The sequence below is a fragment of the Haplochromis burtoni genome, unplaced genomic scaffold (assembly GCF_018398535.1).
Source record: "Haplochromis burtoni strain Fernald_Lab_line unplaced genomic scaffold, NCSU_Asbu1 Contig_53, whole genome shotgun sequence".
In the NCBI taxonomy this organism is placed as follows: domain Eukaryota; kingdom Metazoa; phylum Chordata; class Actinopteri; order Cichliformes; family Cichlidae; genus Haplochromis; species Haplochromis burtoni.
Window position 1 is genome coordinate 2001253 of NW_024582414.1, and position 18054 is coordinate 2019306.

The following is an 18054-nucleotide window of genomic DNA, read 5'->3' on the forward strand; positions in this document are numbered from 1 at the left end:
CAGCCACATATATGTCACACTGAACAGAAGCCAGTGTGACATCTTGAGCTTTAATGATATTTTCTATTCTATTATAGTCTAGTCATTATCATGGTCATAAGTTTAAAAATGACCAAATTATGCTAATACATAGCTCTTTAGACCTGCATAGTCACGCAAATGTCTCCATTTTCTTACCTTCTGCAATGTGAAGTATCTGAAAATAAAAACAATGAAAAATCATACAACTGTTTCAGTTTTATAGATTTTAACATAAAAAGTTATATTTAGCCGAGTTAGACTTACCAAAGCTAAAGAAAAGCATATGGCTCCCAACAATCCCATCTTTGACAATGAGAGCGGGATTAAAATTACTTTACTATACAAGGGAGTCAAATGCAAAAGGTGTGCTGGATTCTTTTGAGCTTTAACTCAGTATGCCTGAGAACCAATCAGTATTCCTCAAATAGAGGGCAGGCTGTCCCTCCAACAGCCCCAGGCAGCATAAGCTGCCCTGGGAACACAGCATGAGGGAGGGATGGAGGGATGGAGGGCGGGATGGATAAATGGATGAGAGTTTACCTGAAATGAGGATGACAGGAAGGTTATCACCCTCTCTCACTTCCTCTCTCTTTTTTCCCTCTTATTCAGTCTATCAGCAGCCATAACCTCCATCCAGGCATTTTCCTTGCTGTCTATTTGTAGTATCTATTATGTTGTGTTTATTATTTGCAATATCAAACAGTCTTTTTGTTGTTCAAAGTCATTGATAAGAATTCATTTATTGTATGACATTGTGGCAAGTCTTCTGTTTTTTAAACTACAGAAAACAAAAGATTCGTTTTAGGATCTCTCAGTTCAGCCGTGTTTATTAAATCACAAGAGAAAAAATATTAATTCATCCACATAAGTCATATGTCACATGTTAACGCAGCATTGTCGTACGTAATATTTGGAGCCGTAGTTTACGACATAATGTTACTGACCTATTAAGCCTTACTGCTCATTAACCCAAGCATGATTGATTCATTTGTTCAGTTGTTTTTTTTTTCTTTTCTGTCGAAGTAACTGAATGTTTACACATCGTTATTCGTTTAGTGGTTTCTTTTTCTTCAAGAAACAATACACGAGAGCGCGGTAAATGACCTGAACTTGGGAGGGGCTGCTTAAGCAAAGAAAAGAAATGCACCTGAAACTAAAGTCAGGAATGTAAACTTGTAAACTGGGACTTCATCTAGATGGGATGAACTTCCTAACGCACAGAGATTTACTAACTTGAGTAATTCATAAACTGAATTTTTGCAGGTGTTTAGTACAAACAAAAAGTGAAGCTGATTTCTTCCTAGATATCTTAATCCCAGAGCTGACATTATGTAGGCTACATGCTGGGCTGAAAAAGATCTTTGTCACACTTGAATAAAGGCCTATGGTTCCTCCTCGTGTATTACAAAAAAGGAAGTCAGTGTGAAAATGGATATGGGCTAGAATACTGTGAGGAAACTTTAGATGTTCTTAGGCAAAAGAGCAATTATGAATAAATGATGTGAACATCTTGATATTTTAGCTGTGATATTGTCCTGAGGTAGACAATATTACAGGTCGGTGTTAAGGATCCTGTGTTGCAACTTCCCAAAAATCGGCCTCCATAAAATGACATTACAACACAGAAGGGTTGGGTTGTTTCTGCCTCTGGCTTCTCACCAAGCGGTGATCTCCAGTGGTTAAAAATGAATCCATTGAGCAGATAACAAAAACTGCAGATCCTTGAATGGCCACTTCAGTTTAAAAGCAAGTCAATGCTAATTCACGCCCATGTTAAAATGCACAACTTTAGAACAGAAATAAACATGTTTACAGCCTGATGCTGGAAATGTCTTTTCTCTTCGCTCCAAAACAGTAGCCCACAAAGCAACTTCTGACATCACAACAGCTACGCTCATCTTTATATAAAGTTGGCTTTACACTGTAAGGAACCTAGAGGTGAATTAATGACAGCTGCATTCAAATCAGCGACAATATTATGCATGAAAGCTGCTTGGTAGGATACATATATTCAATCTCTGATTTCCCTAGGACGTCTCAAAGTTAGGTGCTTGCTCTTTTGGTGTCACGGTTCTGGGTCCGTTGGACCCAGTATTTTGAGTTTATTATGTTTTGGTTTAATTTTGCATCATGGATTGTTTTCTTGTTCTCTTGTTGTGGTCGTGATGATTATTATTAGAGTTTCATGTTTCTGTTATCCATGTTTTAGGAATTGTGGTTTCATGTATAGTTCAGTTCCATGTGTCATTTTCCGTCTCTCTGTGTTGAGTCCGTGTCTCTGAGTTGTAATTCATGTTTCCTGTTTTATTGTGAAAGTCTTTGTCTTATGTTAGTGTGTGCAGCTTTGTTCCCCCTGTCTCGTTAGCCCTGATCTCTCCCAGCTGTGTCTCCCTCCTGTTGCCGATTCCCCCGTTAGTACCCTGTGTATATAAGCCCTGTGTTTTCCCATGCTCGGTGTTGCGTCGTACCCTCAGATCCTGCCTGCGTGGTCCAGTTAGTCTGTTCATGTTTGGTTTCTGTTTTATTGGTGCAAGCAATAAAGCTGTGGTTTCGAGTTTCAAGTTAGTGTTTGAGTTCTGCACTTGGATCCACATTCTCCACCTGCCCGCACACAGAGCCCTGACATTTGGTGGGCATAGGTCTCCTGCAGGGGAGGGTGAAAAAACATGAAATGGTAAACCCCAACATTTTATTGCAGTTTAGCTAACATTTTTAAAACACACATTATGTGAAAAATGGAAAACTTTTTTCAGACAGACATTTTATTTTCTCTGTTTCTACAAATATGAAGGCCACTGCTTCTTCTGCAGAAAATAACAGTATTTCTTTAAAATATAAAACACTTTCATGAGCAGTAGTGTATAAAACACTGTAGTTTTACTGTGAATGTAATGGTTTATAGGAGCACTTTGCAGTTTTCCAACCTCACTTTTTATGGTTACACAAATAAGCAGCCACCTATCTGGTGAAGTGAGTCATATTAAAATGAGACATTGCTTTGTTGAAAGAAGTATAAGTGAAAATGGTGCAGATGATGTTGAAGGAAATGCTGCTTTTAATCAAGTAATATTAGAGTTTAAGGTAGTCATCATCATCTATTCAGTATAACATACAGTGTACCCTAGACAATATAATAGTGGTTATATTAGTGATGTTATGCACATACTAAAATAAAAATATATAGAAAAAATTCACACTGATTTCAGTTAGTGCGTAATTGCATTTTTTCATAATTTATCGTGTTATATCTGTATGATGGTGATAACAATAATAATAATGAATTATTATGTTAATCAATAACAGTTCATTTTTCTTTCACGTCAGGTTCTTATGCTCACTGCTAGGTGTTAACATGTCATCCCAGCACCTTAACCAACTCATGTTTAAATAATAATCACATTTCTCTACATTTTTGTCAAACATAATGTCTAAAACAAGAACATAAGAACATGTTGACAAGAAATTAACCATAACTATGTGCATACTGGAGAAATGCTGGGAATCAAAAGAAGAAACTTAGAATAATGCATTTAAAATTCTCATCACTGAAGGATTTGAGTTAGAGTAGAGTTCAAGTATTTTCTGCAAAATAAGGGATCAAAGCTGTTGACTTTTTGTAATAAATAAAGAAATAAACTTGATAAATACAACCTGTAAGGATGAAATGTAATTATTTGTAAATTGCACAATGGAAGGGACATAGCAGAAGAAGCTATAGAACCACTGTCCTACTATGATGAAGGCCATTGTTCAGACATCTGTTGGAAGTTTCACAGCATTATGGAAATATGTTTTTCAGTCTGGTACTTTCTCCAGGTATTCATCCACAGTTTAATTACACTGCACCTAATACAGGAAATGGCACCGTTTGGCACAAAGTAAGACACAAAGGCATACTTTAATGAACAATATAGAAGAGAGAGGCATACTTTTCCACACTCAAAATGTAGTTCTTTCTGATGTGGAAGTTAGATGAAAAGTTGTTGTAATCATTGACACCACTTTTACTTTACTAACAGAATAAACTCAAATGTTAAGTACATCCATACGCGAAAATAAAAGAAGTTCCTAAATAGGTTCTGGGATGCTTTTTAAGAAGGTTGCCACGTGGCAGGATTTGTTTCTAGAAAGACTTTGGTTGCAGTTGAGCAGAATTGAAAGTGAAGATGGTCTTTAGCAACAGTTGCCAAGTTTTAGCTTTATACTGACAAAGGGTTGGAAAACTGCCACGGTGGCTCGTGTAACAACTGCTTCCATACATCGTGGAAAACTGCTTGTTAAATTCACAAAGAGCAGTAAATGTCAAAGCCACAGAAGCAGCACAGGTCAGCTGAGCAACGCCTATAAGCGGAGAAGAATCTACAGGAGCTCACAAATGTAATGATTACTTGAATGATTCCTGAGTAATTTCCTGTTTGCAGCCCTGCACTGGAACTCAGGGTTCCCCTGACTACTAAATGTCTCTTTAACCTCATGAGACATGATCTGATGAAATGTTATACTGTGACAAAATATGGTTTCACGGTCACCATCACGGCATGAAGTTAGCCTAGGTTGAGAAAGCCTCAACAGGTTTGAGGACACACAGAAAAAAAATTTCCCTTCATGTTTTGAGTGCTTTGAGAAATGAATGTTAATGTGGTGGGTTTTTTATTATGTGCGTGCTTTTTGCAAGGAAATTATACATCTCAATTTGGTGTTTGTTACACAAGCTGCGAAGATCTAGGTGTCTCGACAAAATGCCTTTTGCCAGAGTCATGGCTCATGTTTTACTATTCAATGCCAACTATTCCCTACAGAGAGTTACAGTTTCCTTACTGATAACCAGCACTGTTCACAGTACGCTGAACATAATACCAGAGCCATTTGTGATTTCAAAGACTTCAGCCAAGTGAAACTTGCGCTACGAAAAAGTCCATGGCAACCAATGTTTCTGGGAGGAGCGCCGTGCAAAGCTGCAGAGGTGCAGCTCCCATATGGAAAAGATATATATAAATCTTATAAAGTTTGTATCTGTCTTGTGTGAAACTTGTATGAAAAGCATACAAGAGTGAAAACAGATATAAGATCCCTTGAAAAATTATATAAATGAAACTTGTATGTTTTGGATACTTACTAAAACAATATATGAAAGTAATGAGAAAGTGGCCACTTTCCAGAGTAAATCATATAAGTTTTTACTATTTCTTTTCCATATGGGCTGTCTCATGTAAAGGCACGTTGTAGGGTGTTTCTGAGCTCTCTTCTCTGTGTGTTCTTCTGCGATACTGGTGATTAAAAATATGTGAACACCATAATATTGAACTGCAGCAATGAATTTCTTCTAACTCACTGTAATTGTGGGTTTAACATCAAATATAGCTTCCCTCATTGTTAAGGTCAGTCTGCATACTGATGACGTTCAGCTTTACATTTCAGGTAATTGCATCTCTGCTGGAAACAAAAAACTTTAACAGAAATAAGAGATGTTCTAATAATGAGTAATTTTCCAGTCATTGGTATTTGGTAGAAAGAAGGAATGATGTGTATTAACAAATGAGAGGTAATCATTTTGGCTTCCAGTTTGATTGAATATGGTACTGAGTAAAGGTGTTTTGCATTGATAACCAACAGCATGAATATCAGTTGTGTTAAAGAACTTTAATTCAGTTTTATTAGAACTAGATTCACTATTGACATGGAATAAATAGAATACAACATGTTGTCACTGAGAAGATATTTCTTGCATAATTATTACCATAGAATTACACACGAACTAATTATTTACTCTCAAATGCAAATTGATGCTGGAAACCATTTTTACACACATGCTGCACAAAATTAAAATTTAATTCTCATAATCATAAATAGCACAAAGAGAATTTAAAGCAAACAGGCAGATCAGGAAAAGATTCACAGAGCGGTGTCTTCATTAGCACTTCATCACCAACATGCCTCCTGCCTGGGTTTAAACTTTAAAAAAGAGAAGAGGTCTCTCCCATGTTCACAAGCAGCTGCTACAGCAGGTAGCTACACCTGTGTGGTTACGCAGATTTTTCCACCACATGCCCTTTCTGATATATTTTGAGCAGAACACACAGAAAGAACTGCTGTTACACTTGTTTTTTTCATTTAACACATGAAAATCATTTAACAAAACCATTTCTCATTTTCTTGCTCCATGACTGATTCCTGGTTGACATTTGTTCCTTTAGGAGCACGACTTTCTTCCTGTGGTGTAGTAGTGTATGATGAATATGTTGTGTAATATCTTCTGTGGAAGCAAAACATCAAGACACATCAACGTTGTATTCAGTTTGCGGTATTTTTAGTTTTTTTTGTTTCTTTATTGTAAGTCACTCATGTGCACATATAGGTACACATGTCAGTGTGGCCAACACAGAATTACAAACTGTGTTTCATCGTTGTGCAAAGAAAAATGACAAAATGACAAAACAAAACATAGCAGAAATTTGCAGATACTAGCTAAAATCATTTGCCATATTTTTAAAACTTAAATTTAAAAAAGCACAAAGGAATTACAGAGTCTCTATCTTCACCAAATGGGTTTTTTTTCCTGTTTATTCAAGCACAAAGCTACATGTCAGATATAATACATTCACTTACCATGTGCTTTTCTCTTCTTTAAATCACTGCGGAGGAGAAGAGTGAAGTGATTTAGAAAATAATACCATAATGCTATTAAAGTGTGATTTTAATAATTTCCCTTAAGGGTGCTAAGTAGTGTTGATCTGTATTAAGTCTGTGCATAATAGCACCGTTCTAGCATAAAGGGACAACTGGCTTTTCTTTTATGAGGTATTCTTTTATGAATAGCTTTTTAGTCACTCAAGTTCTTTATCAGCTCATTGTGGATGTATTTGATGTGTTTATAAATACTGCAGTTTTACGTGAATTTATGCATGTGGGCACTGACCCCTGATAAAAATGTTGAACTTACCTGTGGAAGCCAGGGTTGAATTCACACACGCCACACTGAAGAAGACAAAAGCTTTGACAGTCACATTATACTCAGTTCCTGGTTTTAGACCATAGACGTTCCTTTCAGTCTGGTGTCCGAATATGGGCGCTGTAATCGGTGCAGACTGTGGAGAGTTTTTCTCTCGAAGCTCCAAAATATAACTGGTCGCTCCAGCATGCTTTTCCCATTTTACTAGAATTGATGATGCATTTGAGGCACTTGCTGACAAGATTTTGCACCCTGGAATAAATGGAAGCACATGCAGTAAGCTTTGTTATTAAAGGTTGTACAGGAGCAAATAATGCAGCTATACATACAAAAAAAGTTTGTTATTATTTGAATCCATCTGTAGTGCTTTTTTATTCACAATCATGCCTTTGTATTTAAAAAATGGATAGATTATTTAAATGACATATTTTTCATTTTCTTACCTTCTGCACCTTCATGTGTCTGCAAATAAAAACAATAGAACATTATTTTTCTTTTGTTATTGATAAATATTGATCATTTGATAAATTTCAACAAGTTTAAAAGTTGTATTTACCTGAGTTAGAGTTATCAAAGCTAAAGAAAAGCCTATGGCTCCCAACAACCCCATCTTTAACAATGAGAGCGGGATTAAAATTAGTTTACTATATAAGGGAGTCAAATACAAAACGTTTGCTGGATTCTTTTAAGCTTTGGTCCACTCAACCTGAGAACCAATCAGTATTCCCTAAATGGGGGCAGGCTGCCCCTCCAGCAGCCCCAGGCAACCAGAGATGCCCTGAATCAACAAAAAGAGGGATGGAGGGAAGTTTTCTCTGTTTTCAATGTAAAACGTGGCAGCAGTTTTTCAGTAGGAATAATGTCTGGTGTTTGGGAACTATTTTTGTAATTTGAGACTTTGAAAACTTTTTTCAATGCATTATATAAAGCCAGTGTATCTTTCCCGGTATTATTGAGCTTGACCAAATAATAAACCTCAAGGTTTGACATTTGAAACAGGTGGCAACTGGCAGAGCTGAAAAATGAAGCCAATGTGGGAGTGACACAAACTCTAGTTGTCTAGTTGAGGCTGGTTGCAAAAAAGGAAAGACCACAAACTCCTTCACAAGGACATTCTGATTAATGTCTTTTATACTCTGAAGTTAAAAAACAATCCCTATATTTACAGCTACTGTATGTTATGTATGATTGTCCATTTATGTTTGACACTCTGGAGATAGGGGAGTGTGAAAACCAAAAGATGTTACAGGTCAAATTTCTGACTTTAGAGACCTCTGTTTATGGGAGAGCTGGAGGCAGTGGCACAGAGCTCTGGGACCTCTTCTTAAATTGCTTTCTCTGCAACTTGGTTATCCGATTTTCTGGTTCACTTACAGTGTCAGAACTTTATAAATGTATTGATAAATATATCTATAACTTGTAACATTTTAGTCCAGTCTAACATATTACCTGCATGTAAGTCCAGACTTCAAACATGTCACCCAACTTGATCAGATTTGATTAAATTTCCAATGTAACACAAAGATGAAGATGATGCTGTTTGCCTTACCAAATATAACATTCTCATCAGAGAGCCAAGTGTTCACTGATGTGTAATCAGTTTGAAGAAAATACAGTTGATCTTGAAGAAGGGAATGTTTCAGAAACAACAAAACAGCTTCTAACAGAATTAACCCTTTAAAGCCAAATGTATCGTTGATACATGAGGTTATGAGTGGTTGAGACTTCTACGTCATCAGTTTAATGTATTGAAATTCACTTAAACAAGCTTTCTTGCCCATTCTCACGCTTGGTTTGAATGTCAGCAGGACAGGCTGAATATAGTAACTGCTGCCATGTGACTGTTAAACAGATTTAACTAACAAAGCATTATCAGCATCCTGATTTACAGATCACATATCTACATCCAAAACAAAACACTATATGATGATGATGCTGGGAGTTCTTTATTACCAGGAATTTCCATCACTTTGAGACAATGACACGTACTGAAAGCAGTTCATTACATCCTAACAATATAAAACAGAGAACTGTTGTTTTAAAAGGGAAAAAAATCATGTATTTAAAGATGAATATGTCAGTTCGTGTTCCTTGATTGTCAGGAGGACAATGAGCTACACATTTATTGTGCTTCAGTCATCTCTATGACAAATTTCTTGAACTGAAGAAGAAAAATCCATCATATGTAGTTTGAATTAGCTATTCAAGCATGGTAAATGTTTTACCAACTATCAATTGCAATTTTTAACAGTTTTTAAAAAAATCATTTTCCTGTTAAATCCAGTAATTTGTGGTTAAAATTAATTTAGAATTTCCCCAATTTAACATAACTTTAGTTACTTTTTTCACAGATCACAGATTTGAATCTTAAATGTTAGAGCAGACTGTGAGTTTGCTTTCCTATGCCACATAAAAATCATCAAACATTATACCAACATGTTTCATGGCTAAACATTTGTGGTTGTTTCTCTATATATTTATGAGGCTGGGATCATTCCGGTGAGGATGGGGGTGATGGATGAGGAAGAGGAGGATGAACATGTTTTCTGTCGAGGAAAAAGATCAAAACCCATGAAAACTGAATACTGACCTGCAATATTTGTGCTTTTATTTTCACTCATTGGTTTAATGTGCTCAAATCTGATGACAACAATGTCAAGTGTCGCTGTGTTTTTTGTAGCCAGAAGATAGACATTAATATACACAAGACGGTAGAGACAAAAGATGGTCAATTATTTTAACTGTCATTAAAAATGTTATCATAGATTCAAGACATAGACTGTTCCACAGTTTAGCACCATAAAAACAGAAAGTGAACTCTGATACTTGTATGTGGCATTTATGGTACATTTTTTTTTAAAAAAAGGAGTGGTGCTGACAAAGTTTCAGATGGAAGACTTTTGAATCTTATCTTAATAATTTTCATCTTTTTATATTTCATACCTTTCGTGTAGTTTTTTTTCTGCATGATACGTGTAAAATTACAGAAAAGGTTCTGGGAACTCAAACATTAAATTTTCATTAATTCACAGAAAATGTCCTTCTTTATTTTATTTTTTTACCCATATCTTGATCTATAACAGTTAGACTTTAGTGTAGTATAAATGTCTGTGGGTATCAGGGATCTTTATCACCAGCAAAAGCTAAAAATTCCTCCTTCAAATTTTCCAAAGCTGTCCAGTGCACCAGATTGAAGTCTTTACTGATTCGAGCCCTCAGGTTTTATTTTTGCGCTCTCTTTAGCCAGCTGCTTACCATTTGTTGCTAAACATGCTAGTCCACGCTTCTCTTCCCTCTGTAAATAACTGATGGAGAAGAGATTGAAGCATATTTAGAAAAAAATGCATGCATTTTTTTTTACAATCTAATGCAATCCAAAATAACATTTTTTTGAATCCAAATTCAAAAAAATCTAGAAAGATGGCAAACTTACCTGTGCCAATGTTGTCTCCTAAACAGGTGACTAAAAGAGCAGAAACAGAAAAGTCTAAATCTGAGGTACTTTTTTTTCTAATCACAGTTACTGATTCATGTTTATGTAAAACTTTACCCTGACGAAACATGGAAGTAATGAGAAAAATGTGTGAAAGGGATTGCTATAATAATATAATCAATGGAAAATAAAATACACACAAAGTCTAATTTTATACAATTTCACTTTGAATTACCCGAGTACAGTCTCTCCGGGCAGAATTGGACTTTGCTGCCCTCTTGTGTGAGTGGAGCGACCACTACATGATAGACGTCCCCGCACCGGACGCTGCCGAAGTCACAGCTGTTGTCTCCAGGAGCTGCGGTGCAGTTGTAGTTGCTGTTGCTCCCCACCATCTCTGCGATGGAGCTGTGGTTGCTCCCAGTGCTGCGCCAGTAAACCCGCAGAGAGTTACTGGACGTGCTGTATAATTTGACACCAGACTGACAGCAGGGACCTGCGACAAAGGCATGCTAATGAAGTGATGCATGTCTTCTGACTAGTACTACTTTGCAATTAAAGGCTGAAGAAAAACAGATTACCATGACTGTAACAGCTTTGGTTTTGCTCTTTTATCGGTAGGCATATCTTCTGTTTGTATACACTTATCTTGATACTTCTAAAAAAAATCCACAATTCCTCGTAAGTTTTTATTTCAATACATAAAATAAAGGCCTTTAAGTCATAAATTAGTTTTTTTACGTGACTTACTACGCTCCTTTGCACCTCCATATTTTTAGTCTTATACTCTGTTTTAGTAATTTTGCATGATTCACATGATTGCCAGAGCTCCTCAGTTCATCCTCTCTCTAAAAGAGTTGTTTTAACTTTTCTCCTTTGAAGGCAACCCTCTTTTTAAGCCAGCCTTCTTTGGATTGGCTGTCCTTGGCAAACAGAAGGTTTGATCATCAGGTGGCTGGGGGTTGTGACCAAAGCCGTTAGAGGAGTCTGATGCCTTATCCTTTGGGTCATTGCATGATATGCACGTAAATTGCCATGATTATTTGAAACTATGTACATATTTCAAACGAGTAACCAAAGTAAAACCACAATAGATGTGTGCATGTTTTAATAAACTTGTCAGAGCTCTCTGGCAGATCATTTTAGCCTTTAAATTTGTCCACACCTCTTCTGTTTTATGTTTTCTTTTATCTTTCACTGACCACTCTTTGTTACTTATTGTCACGGTTTATTAGAAGACATCACTCACTTGATGAGAAACCCTGATAGGTGCAGTTGGACCTGCGTCCGTTATGGCTGATTGCCTCCATGGTGACAGTGTAGTTGGTGCTGCAGGTGATGCATCCCATGAGGCAGTGGGAGTCCTGGGTATGGCAGCGGGCATGACCGCGTGATGATGTCAGAGTGGCGATGAACAAGCGTGCCCCTTTGGCGTGCGACCACGACACGTTGGTGATCGCCTGGGTCACCTGATCCACCGTCAGATTCACTGGGCAACACGGTTCTGCGATAGAAGATGAGGTGTGGGAAACAGTTATAACATATCAATTAATGTACAGTTCAGTATATTTTTATATTGCAGCTAGGCAAAAGTGTCTAAATATAATTCTTGTAAACTAGAAAAATTGATGTAAAGATGGGCAAAGTGTTTAATTGAACATAAACCCTTTTAGGTCCCGTATAATTACCTGGAATAAAGTCACATATGAAGTTATGCAAAGTTGTAAAGTTAAGCAAGAAAGGTCAGGAAGCAGCACTGACCGTTCGTGAGCGACAGCATTCGACTGCTCACCTGTTTCTAGAAACTCAGAGTAGCTGGGTAAACTCGGACCAGCTGTGCTGGTTGCTTCGACGCTTACTTCATAGGTGGAGCCACAGGAAAGGTCAGTGATGTCACAGCTGCTTTTATTGGTGCTACAGATGTGTTTGTCATCATCTCCATTTGCGCTTACAGTGTAATTAGCAGCCCTGTTATTTGCTGTCCAGCTGACTGTGACGCAGGAGGAGTTCTTTGGATTGAGCATCACATTGTTTGGCATGCAGGGAGCTTCGAGAATGGAGAGAAGGCTGAGTTAATGGTGTCCACGTTGTTTAAGGACCCCTCAAAAATATGAGGAGACATCTTTTTTTTTAGATATTGTGGACTTTTTCTCCTTGGATATGTTTTTATACCCTTATTTATATACACAAGTTTTCTACCTGTGTCTTTGGTGTGAGCTTTACAAGCAAGGTTGCAACCGCTCACATCATTGCAGGGAATCACCACCACACTGTAGGCAGTGTCACAGCTGAGGCCAGAGAGGACGCACACCGGTGCGGTGTCATTACAGAGGATGACCTCTGAACTGTGTGCAGCCCGGGTCTCGTACAGCACTGCCCCCCGTGAGGGCATCCATCTGATGTCCAGAGTGTCAGTGCTCACCGCTGACACTGACACATCCTCTGGGCAACACACCACTAAAAGAAGTTTATGAATGATCAGAGAGTGAAGAAAATGCATCTCATCGTGACTAAAAAGTATAATTTTCTGCTGCTACTTACAAGTGGTGTAGTTGAGAACTTGTCCTTGAGGACTGCTGCCAGCGTGGTTGAAGGCCAGCACAGACAGGAGGTATGTTTGCCCACACGGGCAGTGAAAGGTACAGTTGTTGCTGGTGGTGTTGCAGGTTTCCACACTGCTGCCAGCTGTCTCGATAAGGGCCATGTAGCTGTCAGCATGAGCCACAGTTTTCCACGTTAGAGTGCAGTTGCCTTCTGAAGACTCCACTAGTGCCAAAGACTCAGGTGGGCAGGGGACTGCAGCACAAGACGGCAGGGAATTTAGTCACAGTCACACACTCATAGTGCCAGGTAGGGGTTCGGTGTAGAACACAAAAAACTTGTGTGTCATATTTTATAGCATGTTTTGCATTGTAGTTATTAAAAGTTTGAAGATTTTTAATGAATAAATTGTTTTCTTTAAGATATATAAACAGTGTGATATAAAAAAAATGTTGAAATTGTTTTATCTGCTTATGAGTTTTAAAATGTTGTGGTTATAAAGGGTCAGAGTTTAGAGGTCAAAGTATTGCTTCCATTGGTCCATAGTTACCCTTAGTGGTCATTAATTTTACAGGATACATTCAACTTTTGTAATGTGGAATTAAATTTGGGTGTTTTTCATGTCATATGGAATATAAATCTTAATTTAAATCAATGCATTAGAAACAATACAAGTTTCTGCATTCGGCTTCATACCCGGAAGGTAATTCCAATATTTTTAAAAAACATTATGTGGATGACACATTCATATCTCTTCTACTCACAGGTGATGAAGACTGCAGGGCTAGATGGATAGCTGGGCCCAGCTTCATTTGAGGCAGTGACTTGGATGGTGTGTACCTCTCCACACCCCACTACTGAGAGGGTGCAGGAGCTGGATGTGGTCTTACACATTAAGTTTAGGTCACTCATCACATTGTACTCAATGGGTCCATAGACCTCCTGGTCTGGCTCCCAAGACACCAAGAGTCCAGCCACACTGCCATTCATCACCACAGAAACATTGACAGACGCTGGGGTCCGAGGTCCTGTTAAATGACAAAAAATAAAAACAAAACCAGCGAAGGACTAAACTGGAGTAGACACGGGAACCAGTGTGATATAACTGCATTTGGTTATTTTTGAATGCATGCTTTTATTTGTTGTAATTAAGTGGAAAATTTTGCTTTTTTACTTCGTTGTATTTTTCAAATGTCTACTAAAACGGGAAGTTTTCAAGGTTCTAAGTTTAGAAAACAAGTATTTCATACTTATTGTGCTCCTATATTTTAAGCAGCATGTTCATTAAACCTTGTGGATAATTTGCCACAGTAAGACTCCTCAGAATTATAATACTGTGTGTGTTTTTGGTGGCTTTACTGCTTTGCAGCATTGACCCTAGATCATGGTTAAGCATTCTTCATGCTGTCCAGGGCTCTTGCTGAATAACACTCTGTATGCTAGAGTAAACACAAAGTGTACAGTCACAAACAGACAACTGTCTCAGTGCCTGCTTACGTGTAGCCTGTTTAATGTTCGAGCTGTCTCCCTTTCGACCTTCAAGATCCCAAGCAAAACAAGTTATGACGTAGAGTGAGCCAGCATCCAAGCCGGAGAAGGTCAAACTGGTGTTGGAGGTGTTGTACACGCCCATGCTTGTGTTTGAATCAAGCTTGCATATGGACAGGGTGTATTGGACGGCATGAGCAACTGGATCCCAGGATACAACGATGCTGCTGTTGCTCGTAGAGGAGGACGCAAGCTGAGGAGGAGCCAAAACTGTGAAAGACAAGATTAGACTGTTTTATATGTAGTAACTGGTGTGGGAGATGAATACTGTAGCACATTATTGAAAGTCCAAAAGTTTAATCCAAGACTATGTGAAGGAAGTCAGTGTAACGTCAACTTAATAGTGGGTGCAACATTTAGAGCTCTTGCCAGTTGTTACATATTCAGACTGTGCGCTTATGTTATTTTCTTTGATCATTTTAGGTGAAGCAGAGCTTCAGAGTTTGATTGTGTTCACGTTCAAGAATCAGTTTGAAAGTTGCTTAGTATTAAAGCGTGAAAGGTTCAAGTAATTGTATGTTATCGATGAAAACTGTACTAATACTAATATATTAAGCAAGTAATCAGTATTATTAATAGATAAACTCTGTATTACTTTGGTAATAGTCACATAACTTTGTCTTCATTTCTGTTTCAAGTTAATCAAGTTTGCATAAATGAAAAGGTTTAGAGGACATTTCTCTGAATTATTAAAAAATGATTGTCACAAAGTGACTGGATTAGTTGAACAGGTGCAATCTTAAGAAATTTTTAAACAAGACTTGTTGACTGGTGCAAGATCAGTAAACTCATTGCACCGCTGAGAGGCTACAGCTGCAAGTTCATGTTTCATGTTCGTGAGAATCGAATGTTGCCCCCCGTAAAGATGAGATTAGAGCTGGTAACCCTTTACTCAGGAAGAGTTCAGCTCTTTATGTTTGACATAGAGGGGTCAGGTATGGTTACCACCAATGCCAGGGAGGCCCCTAGGGTTGAAGATGAGTGTGTATACTGTACCTTTCACTTGAACAATTGAATATAGTGGTTGTGCTGTTTAGACAATAAAACAGATCAAGTGACCTCTGCAGGGCATGGGGTGTGAGACCCATTTCACACGAGTAATTTGAAAATCCCACCTGTCTTTCCAGTTACAGGAATTGAGGGCTGGCTGCGGCCTGCGGTGTTCACAGCCATGATGCTGAGCGAGTACTCAGTGTACGGCGCAAGGGACTCAATCTCAGCTGGAGAGGAGGATGCTGCAACCTCTCTGAAGAAGCCATTGCTGTTCTCGACACGTATGATGTAATGAGACACCCCGTTTCTCAAGTTAAACTCCACTGTCAAGGTTGTGCTACCCAGTGACTTCACTGTCAGAATGGGCTCCATCATATCAGGGGCTGAAAGAGGCACAAACAATTCACAACAGGGATGGTATCAAGTCCACGCTTAAGTTAATTTTTACTGTATGTGTCTGCGTGCTGAACTTTAGATTTAAGTGTTTTAATTAAGTGGTTTTTTAATTTAAAAAGCAACCAAAACTACCCCATACTTTATCGTCTGTGAATCTCCCCTGGTACATTTACTGAACATAACTATAAATCACATGTTTATTACTAGTGATGTCTCAAGTGATACTAGTGATGCTAGCCTGAAAAATGGCAGTAATACTAGCAGTAAAACTGCCAACAGATCTAGATAGCTATATTTGCATTGCAAAATTACTTATTTTTATGGTTCCAGGATAGCTTTTTGCCGTACATAATTTTATTTAGATGAGTGATCAGTGTGCCTAAACATGGCAGCTTTACAAACATTCTAACACAGGGGTGGGCAATCTCAGTCCACGAGGGCCGGTGTGCCTGCAGGTTTTAGATGTGTCCTCGAACCAACACAGCTGATTTAAATGGCTAAATTAGCTCCTCAACATGTGCTGAAGTTCTCCAGAGGCCTGGTAACGAACTAATCATGTGATTTGGGTGTGTTGACCCAAGGTGAGATCTAAAACCTGCAGGGACACCGGCCCTCGTGGACTGAGATTGCCCACCCCTGTCTAACCCATTGAGCTTCACAGGCTATTCTTTGAAATTTACTACTCAAATAACATTAATTGGGAAACTGTAAGTTCAAAATTAACAACATTGAACTCTATGGAGAACGGACACTTAAAGACACTGTGTAATAAAAGTCTAATAATAGGTATTACCAGTCCAGTGTGAAGTTTGAAAAACTTAAGAAACACTGGAAAGTTTACTTCCTAAATGACATCCTTTTCATAATGAATCAGTTCTATTTTTTCCATTCAAATTATAAGCTACAATCTTAACACTCTTATGTGATGCAACAGAAATGAAGCTTGCTACAAATACTTTAGGATTTCATTGTGGTATACAGTGGGTTCATCAGCTGCTGTAGCGTGTTCTCCAAACTTTAAAAAGGTACTGGTTGCATTTCTGTGCAACAGCTACACAGCCTGGACCCTCTAGAAATGAACAACTTAATAGGACAAAGTCATGTTCAATAAAATTAATTTAAAAACTGTTTGTTTTAGAAATAAATAGTGAAGGACAACACAAGACTGTATACTTCATATCTTAAACAGCATGAGCATGGACTGAAGTGCATGAAATCTCACCTGTTGATGATTCAACTGATGCAGTGCTGAGTTTTTGGGAACCACTCATTGCTTCAACTACGAAGTTATACATGACGTTTGGAGGCAGCGAGGTAACAGAGCCCATCACTGTGTTTGGACCAAATGTTGCAAAAGCGACAAGTTCGCTCTGTGATTTTACAGTGATCTGGTATGAAGTGGCTCCAGAGTACCTGGTCCATCTGAGAGTCACAGTCTTTGATGTTGCAGAGAACACAGACACTTTAAAATCTAATGAAGGTAGAGCAAAAATCATTATAAGACACATCTGGCACCCTGAGAAAAAGATTCTTTCAGACAAGTCAAGTTTTTTTTCTTGTTCTGTGATAAACCGCCAACAATTGAATATAGTAAAAGACAACATACAGTACCTGATTGGGCTGCAGCCTGCAAATTAAGATAAAATATATGTATTAAGTGTTCTGATGATCAATTTCCTATAACAGTTATCTCCTCACTATTTATTACAATACCTGTGAGCACATGCCCAGTAATACAAAAATCTCCAGCCACTTCATAGCACCAGTTTTTCTGGTTTGTGTCTTCTCTCCTTCTCTTGATAGCTTCTCTTTGATTCTTAAAAACACTTCTCTCTAGTGGTTTGATCTTTTCTTAAACATCTATCAGCTGAAATACCTGCAGCAAGCCCCTCCCACTGGGGGGGTTAAATGTCTTTTTATAATGAAGCAGTGCGATGGGGCCGGTGTAGGTTGAATGCCATGAAAAAAACCTACCTTTGAAAGCATCATGTTCTGCACTCAAGGATATATCCACTAAATGTGACATGGACATAATTACTGTCTGGAGGCCTCAGAGCCACCTCTTTGACAGTAACATAGATAGATAGATAGATAGATAGATAGATAGATAGATAGATAGATAGATAGATAGATAGATAGATAGATAGATAGATAGATAGATAGATAGATAGAT

General features: G+C 38.0%; 2 protein-coding genes and 1 long non-coding RNA gene across 3 annotated transcripts in view; all 3 read right to left on the bottom strand.

Moving 5' to 3' along the window:
• LOC102300190 overlaps window positions 1–398 on the bottom strand; it is a 35516-nt gene extending 35118 nt beyond the window's left edge. Inside the window, exons 1-2 of the mRNA XM_005923869.3 lie at window positions 286–398; window positions 178–196 (exon numbers count right to left, since the gene is read on the bottom strand). Of these exons, the coding sequence (XP_005923931.2) occupies window positions 178–196; window positions 286–324 (58 nt within the window). The 5' untranslated portion in view covers window positions 325–398. The remainder of the gene's footprint in view (window positions 1–177; window positions 197–285) is intronic.
• Window positions 399–5716: 5318 nt separating this feature from the next.
• Window positions 5717–7604, bottom strand: LOC121814517. The gene is made up of 5 exons (XR_006054390.1): window positions 7527–7604; window positions 7414–7432; window positions 6962–7222; window positions 6628–6653; window positions 5717–6274 (listed from the first exon to the last, which is right to left on the bottom strand). It is a non-coding gene; the product is annotated as an uncharacterized LOC121814517 (long non-coding RNA).
• Window positions 7605–8525: 921 nt separating this feature from the next.
• LOC102299569 (fibronectin type III domain-containing protein 7) lies at window positions 8526–17936 on the bottom strand. The gene is made up of 14 exons (XM_005923868.2): window positions 17595–17936; window positions 17493–17508; window positions 17104–17352; window positions 15608–15868; window positions 14442–14702; window positions 13709–13972; window positions 12945–13199; window positions 12603–12860; window positions 12196–12450; window positions 11653–11907; window positions 10639–10899; window positions 10404–10433; window positions 10226–10275; window positions 8526–9516 (listed from the first exon to the last, which is right to left on the bottom strand). The coding sequence occupies exons 1-13, from the start codon at window positions 17637–17639 to the stop codon at window positions 10244–10246; spliced, it is 2442 nt and encodes an 813-aa protein (XP_005923930.1). The 5' UTR covers window positions 17640–17936; the 3' UTR covers window positions 8526–9516; window positions 10226–10243.
• Window positions 17937–18054: the final 118 nt, after the last annotated feature.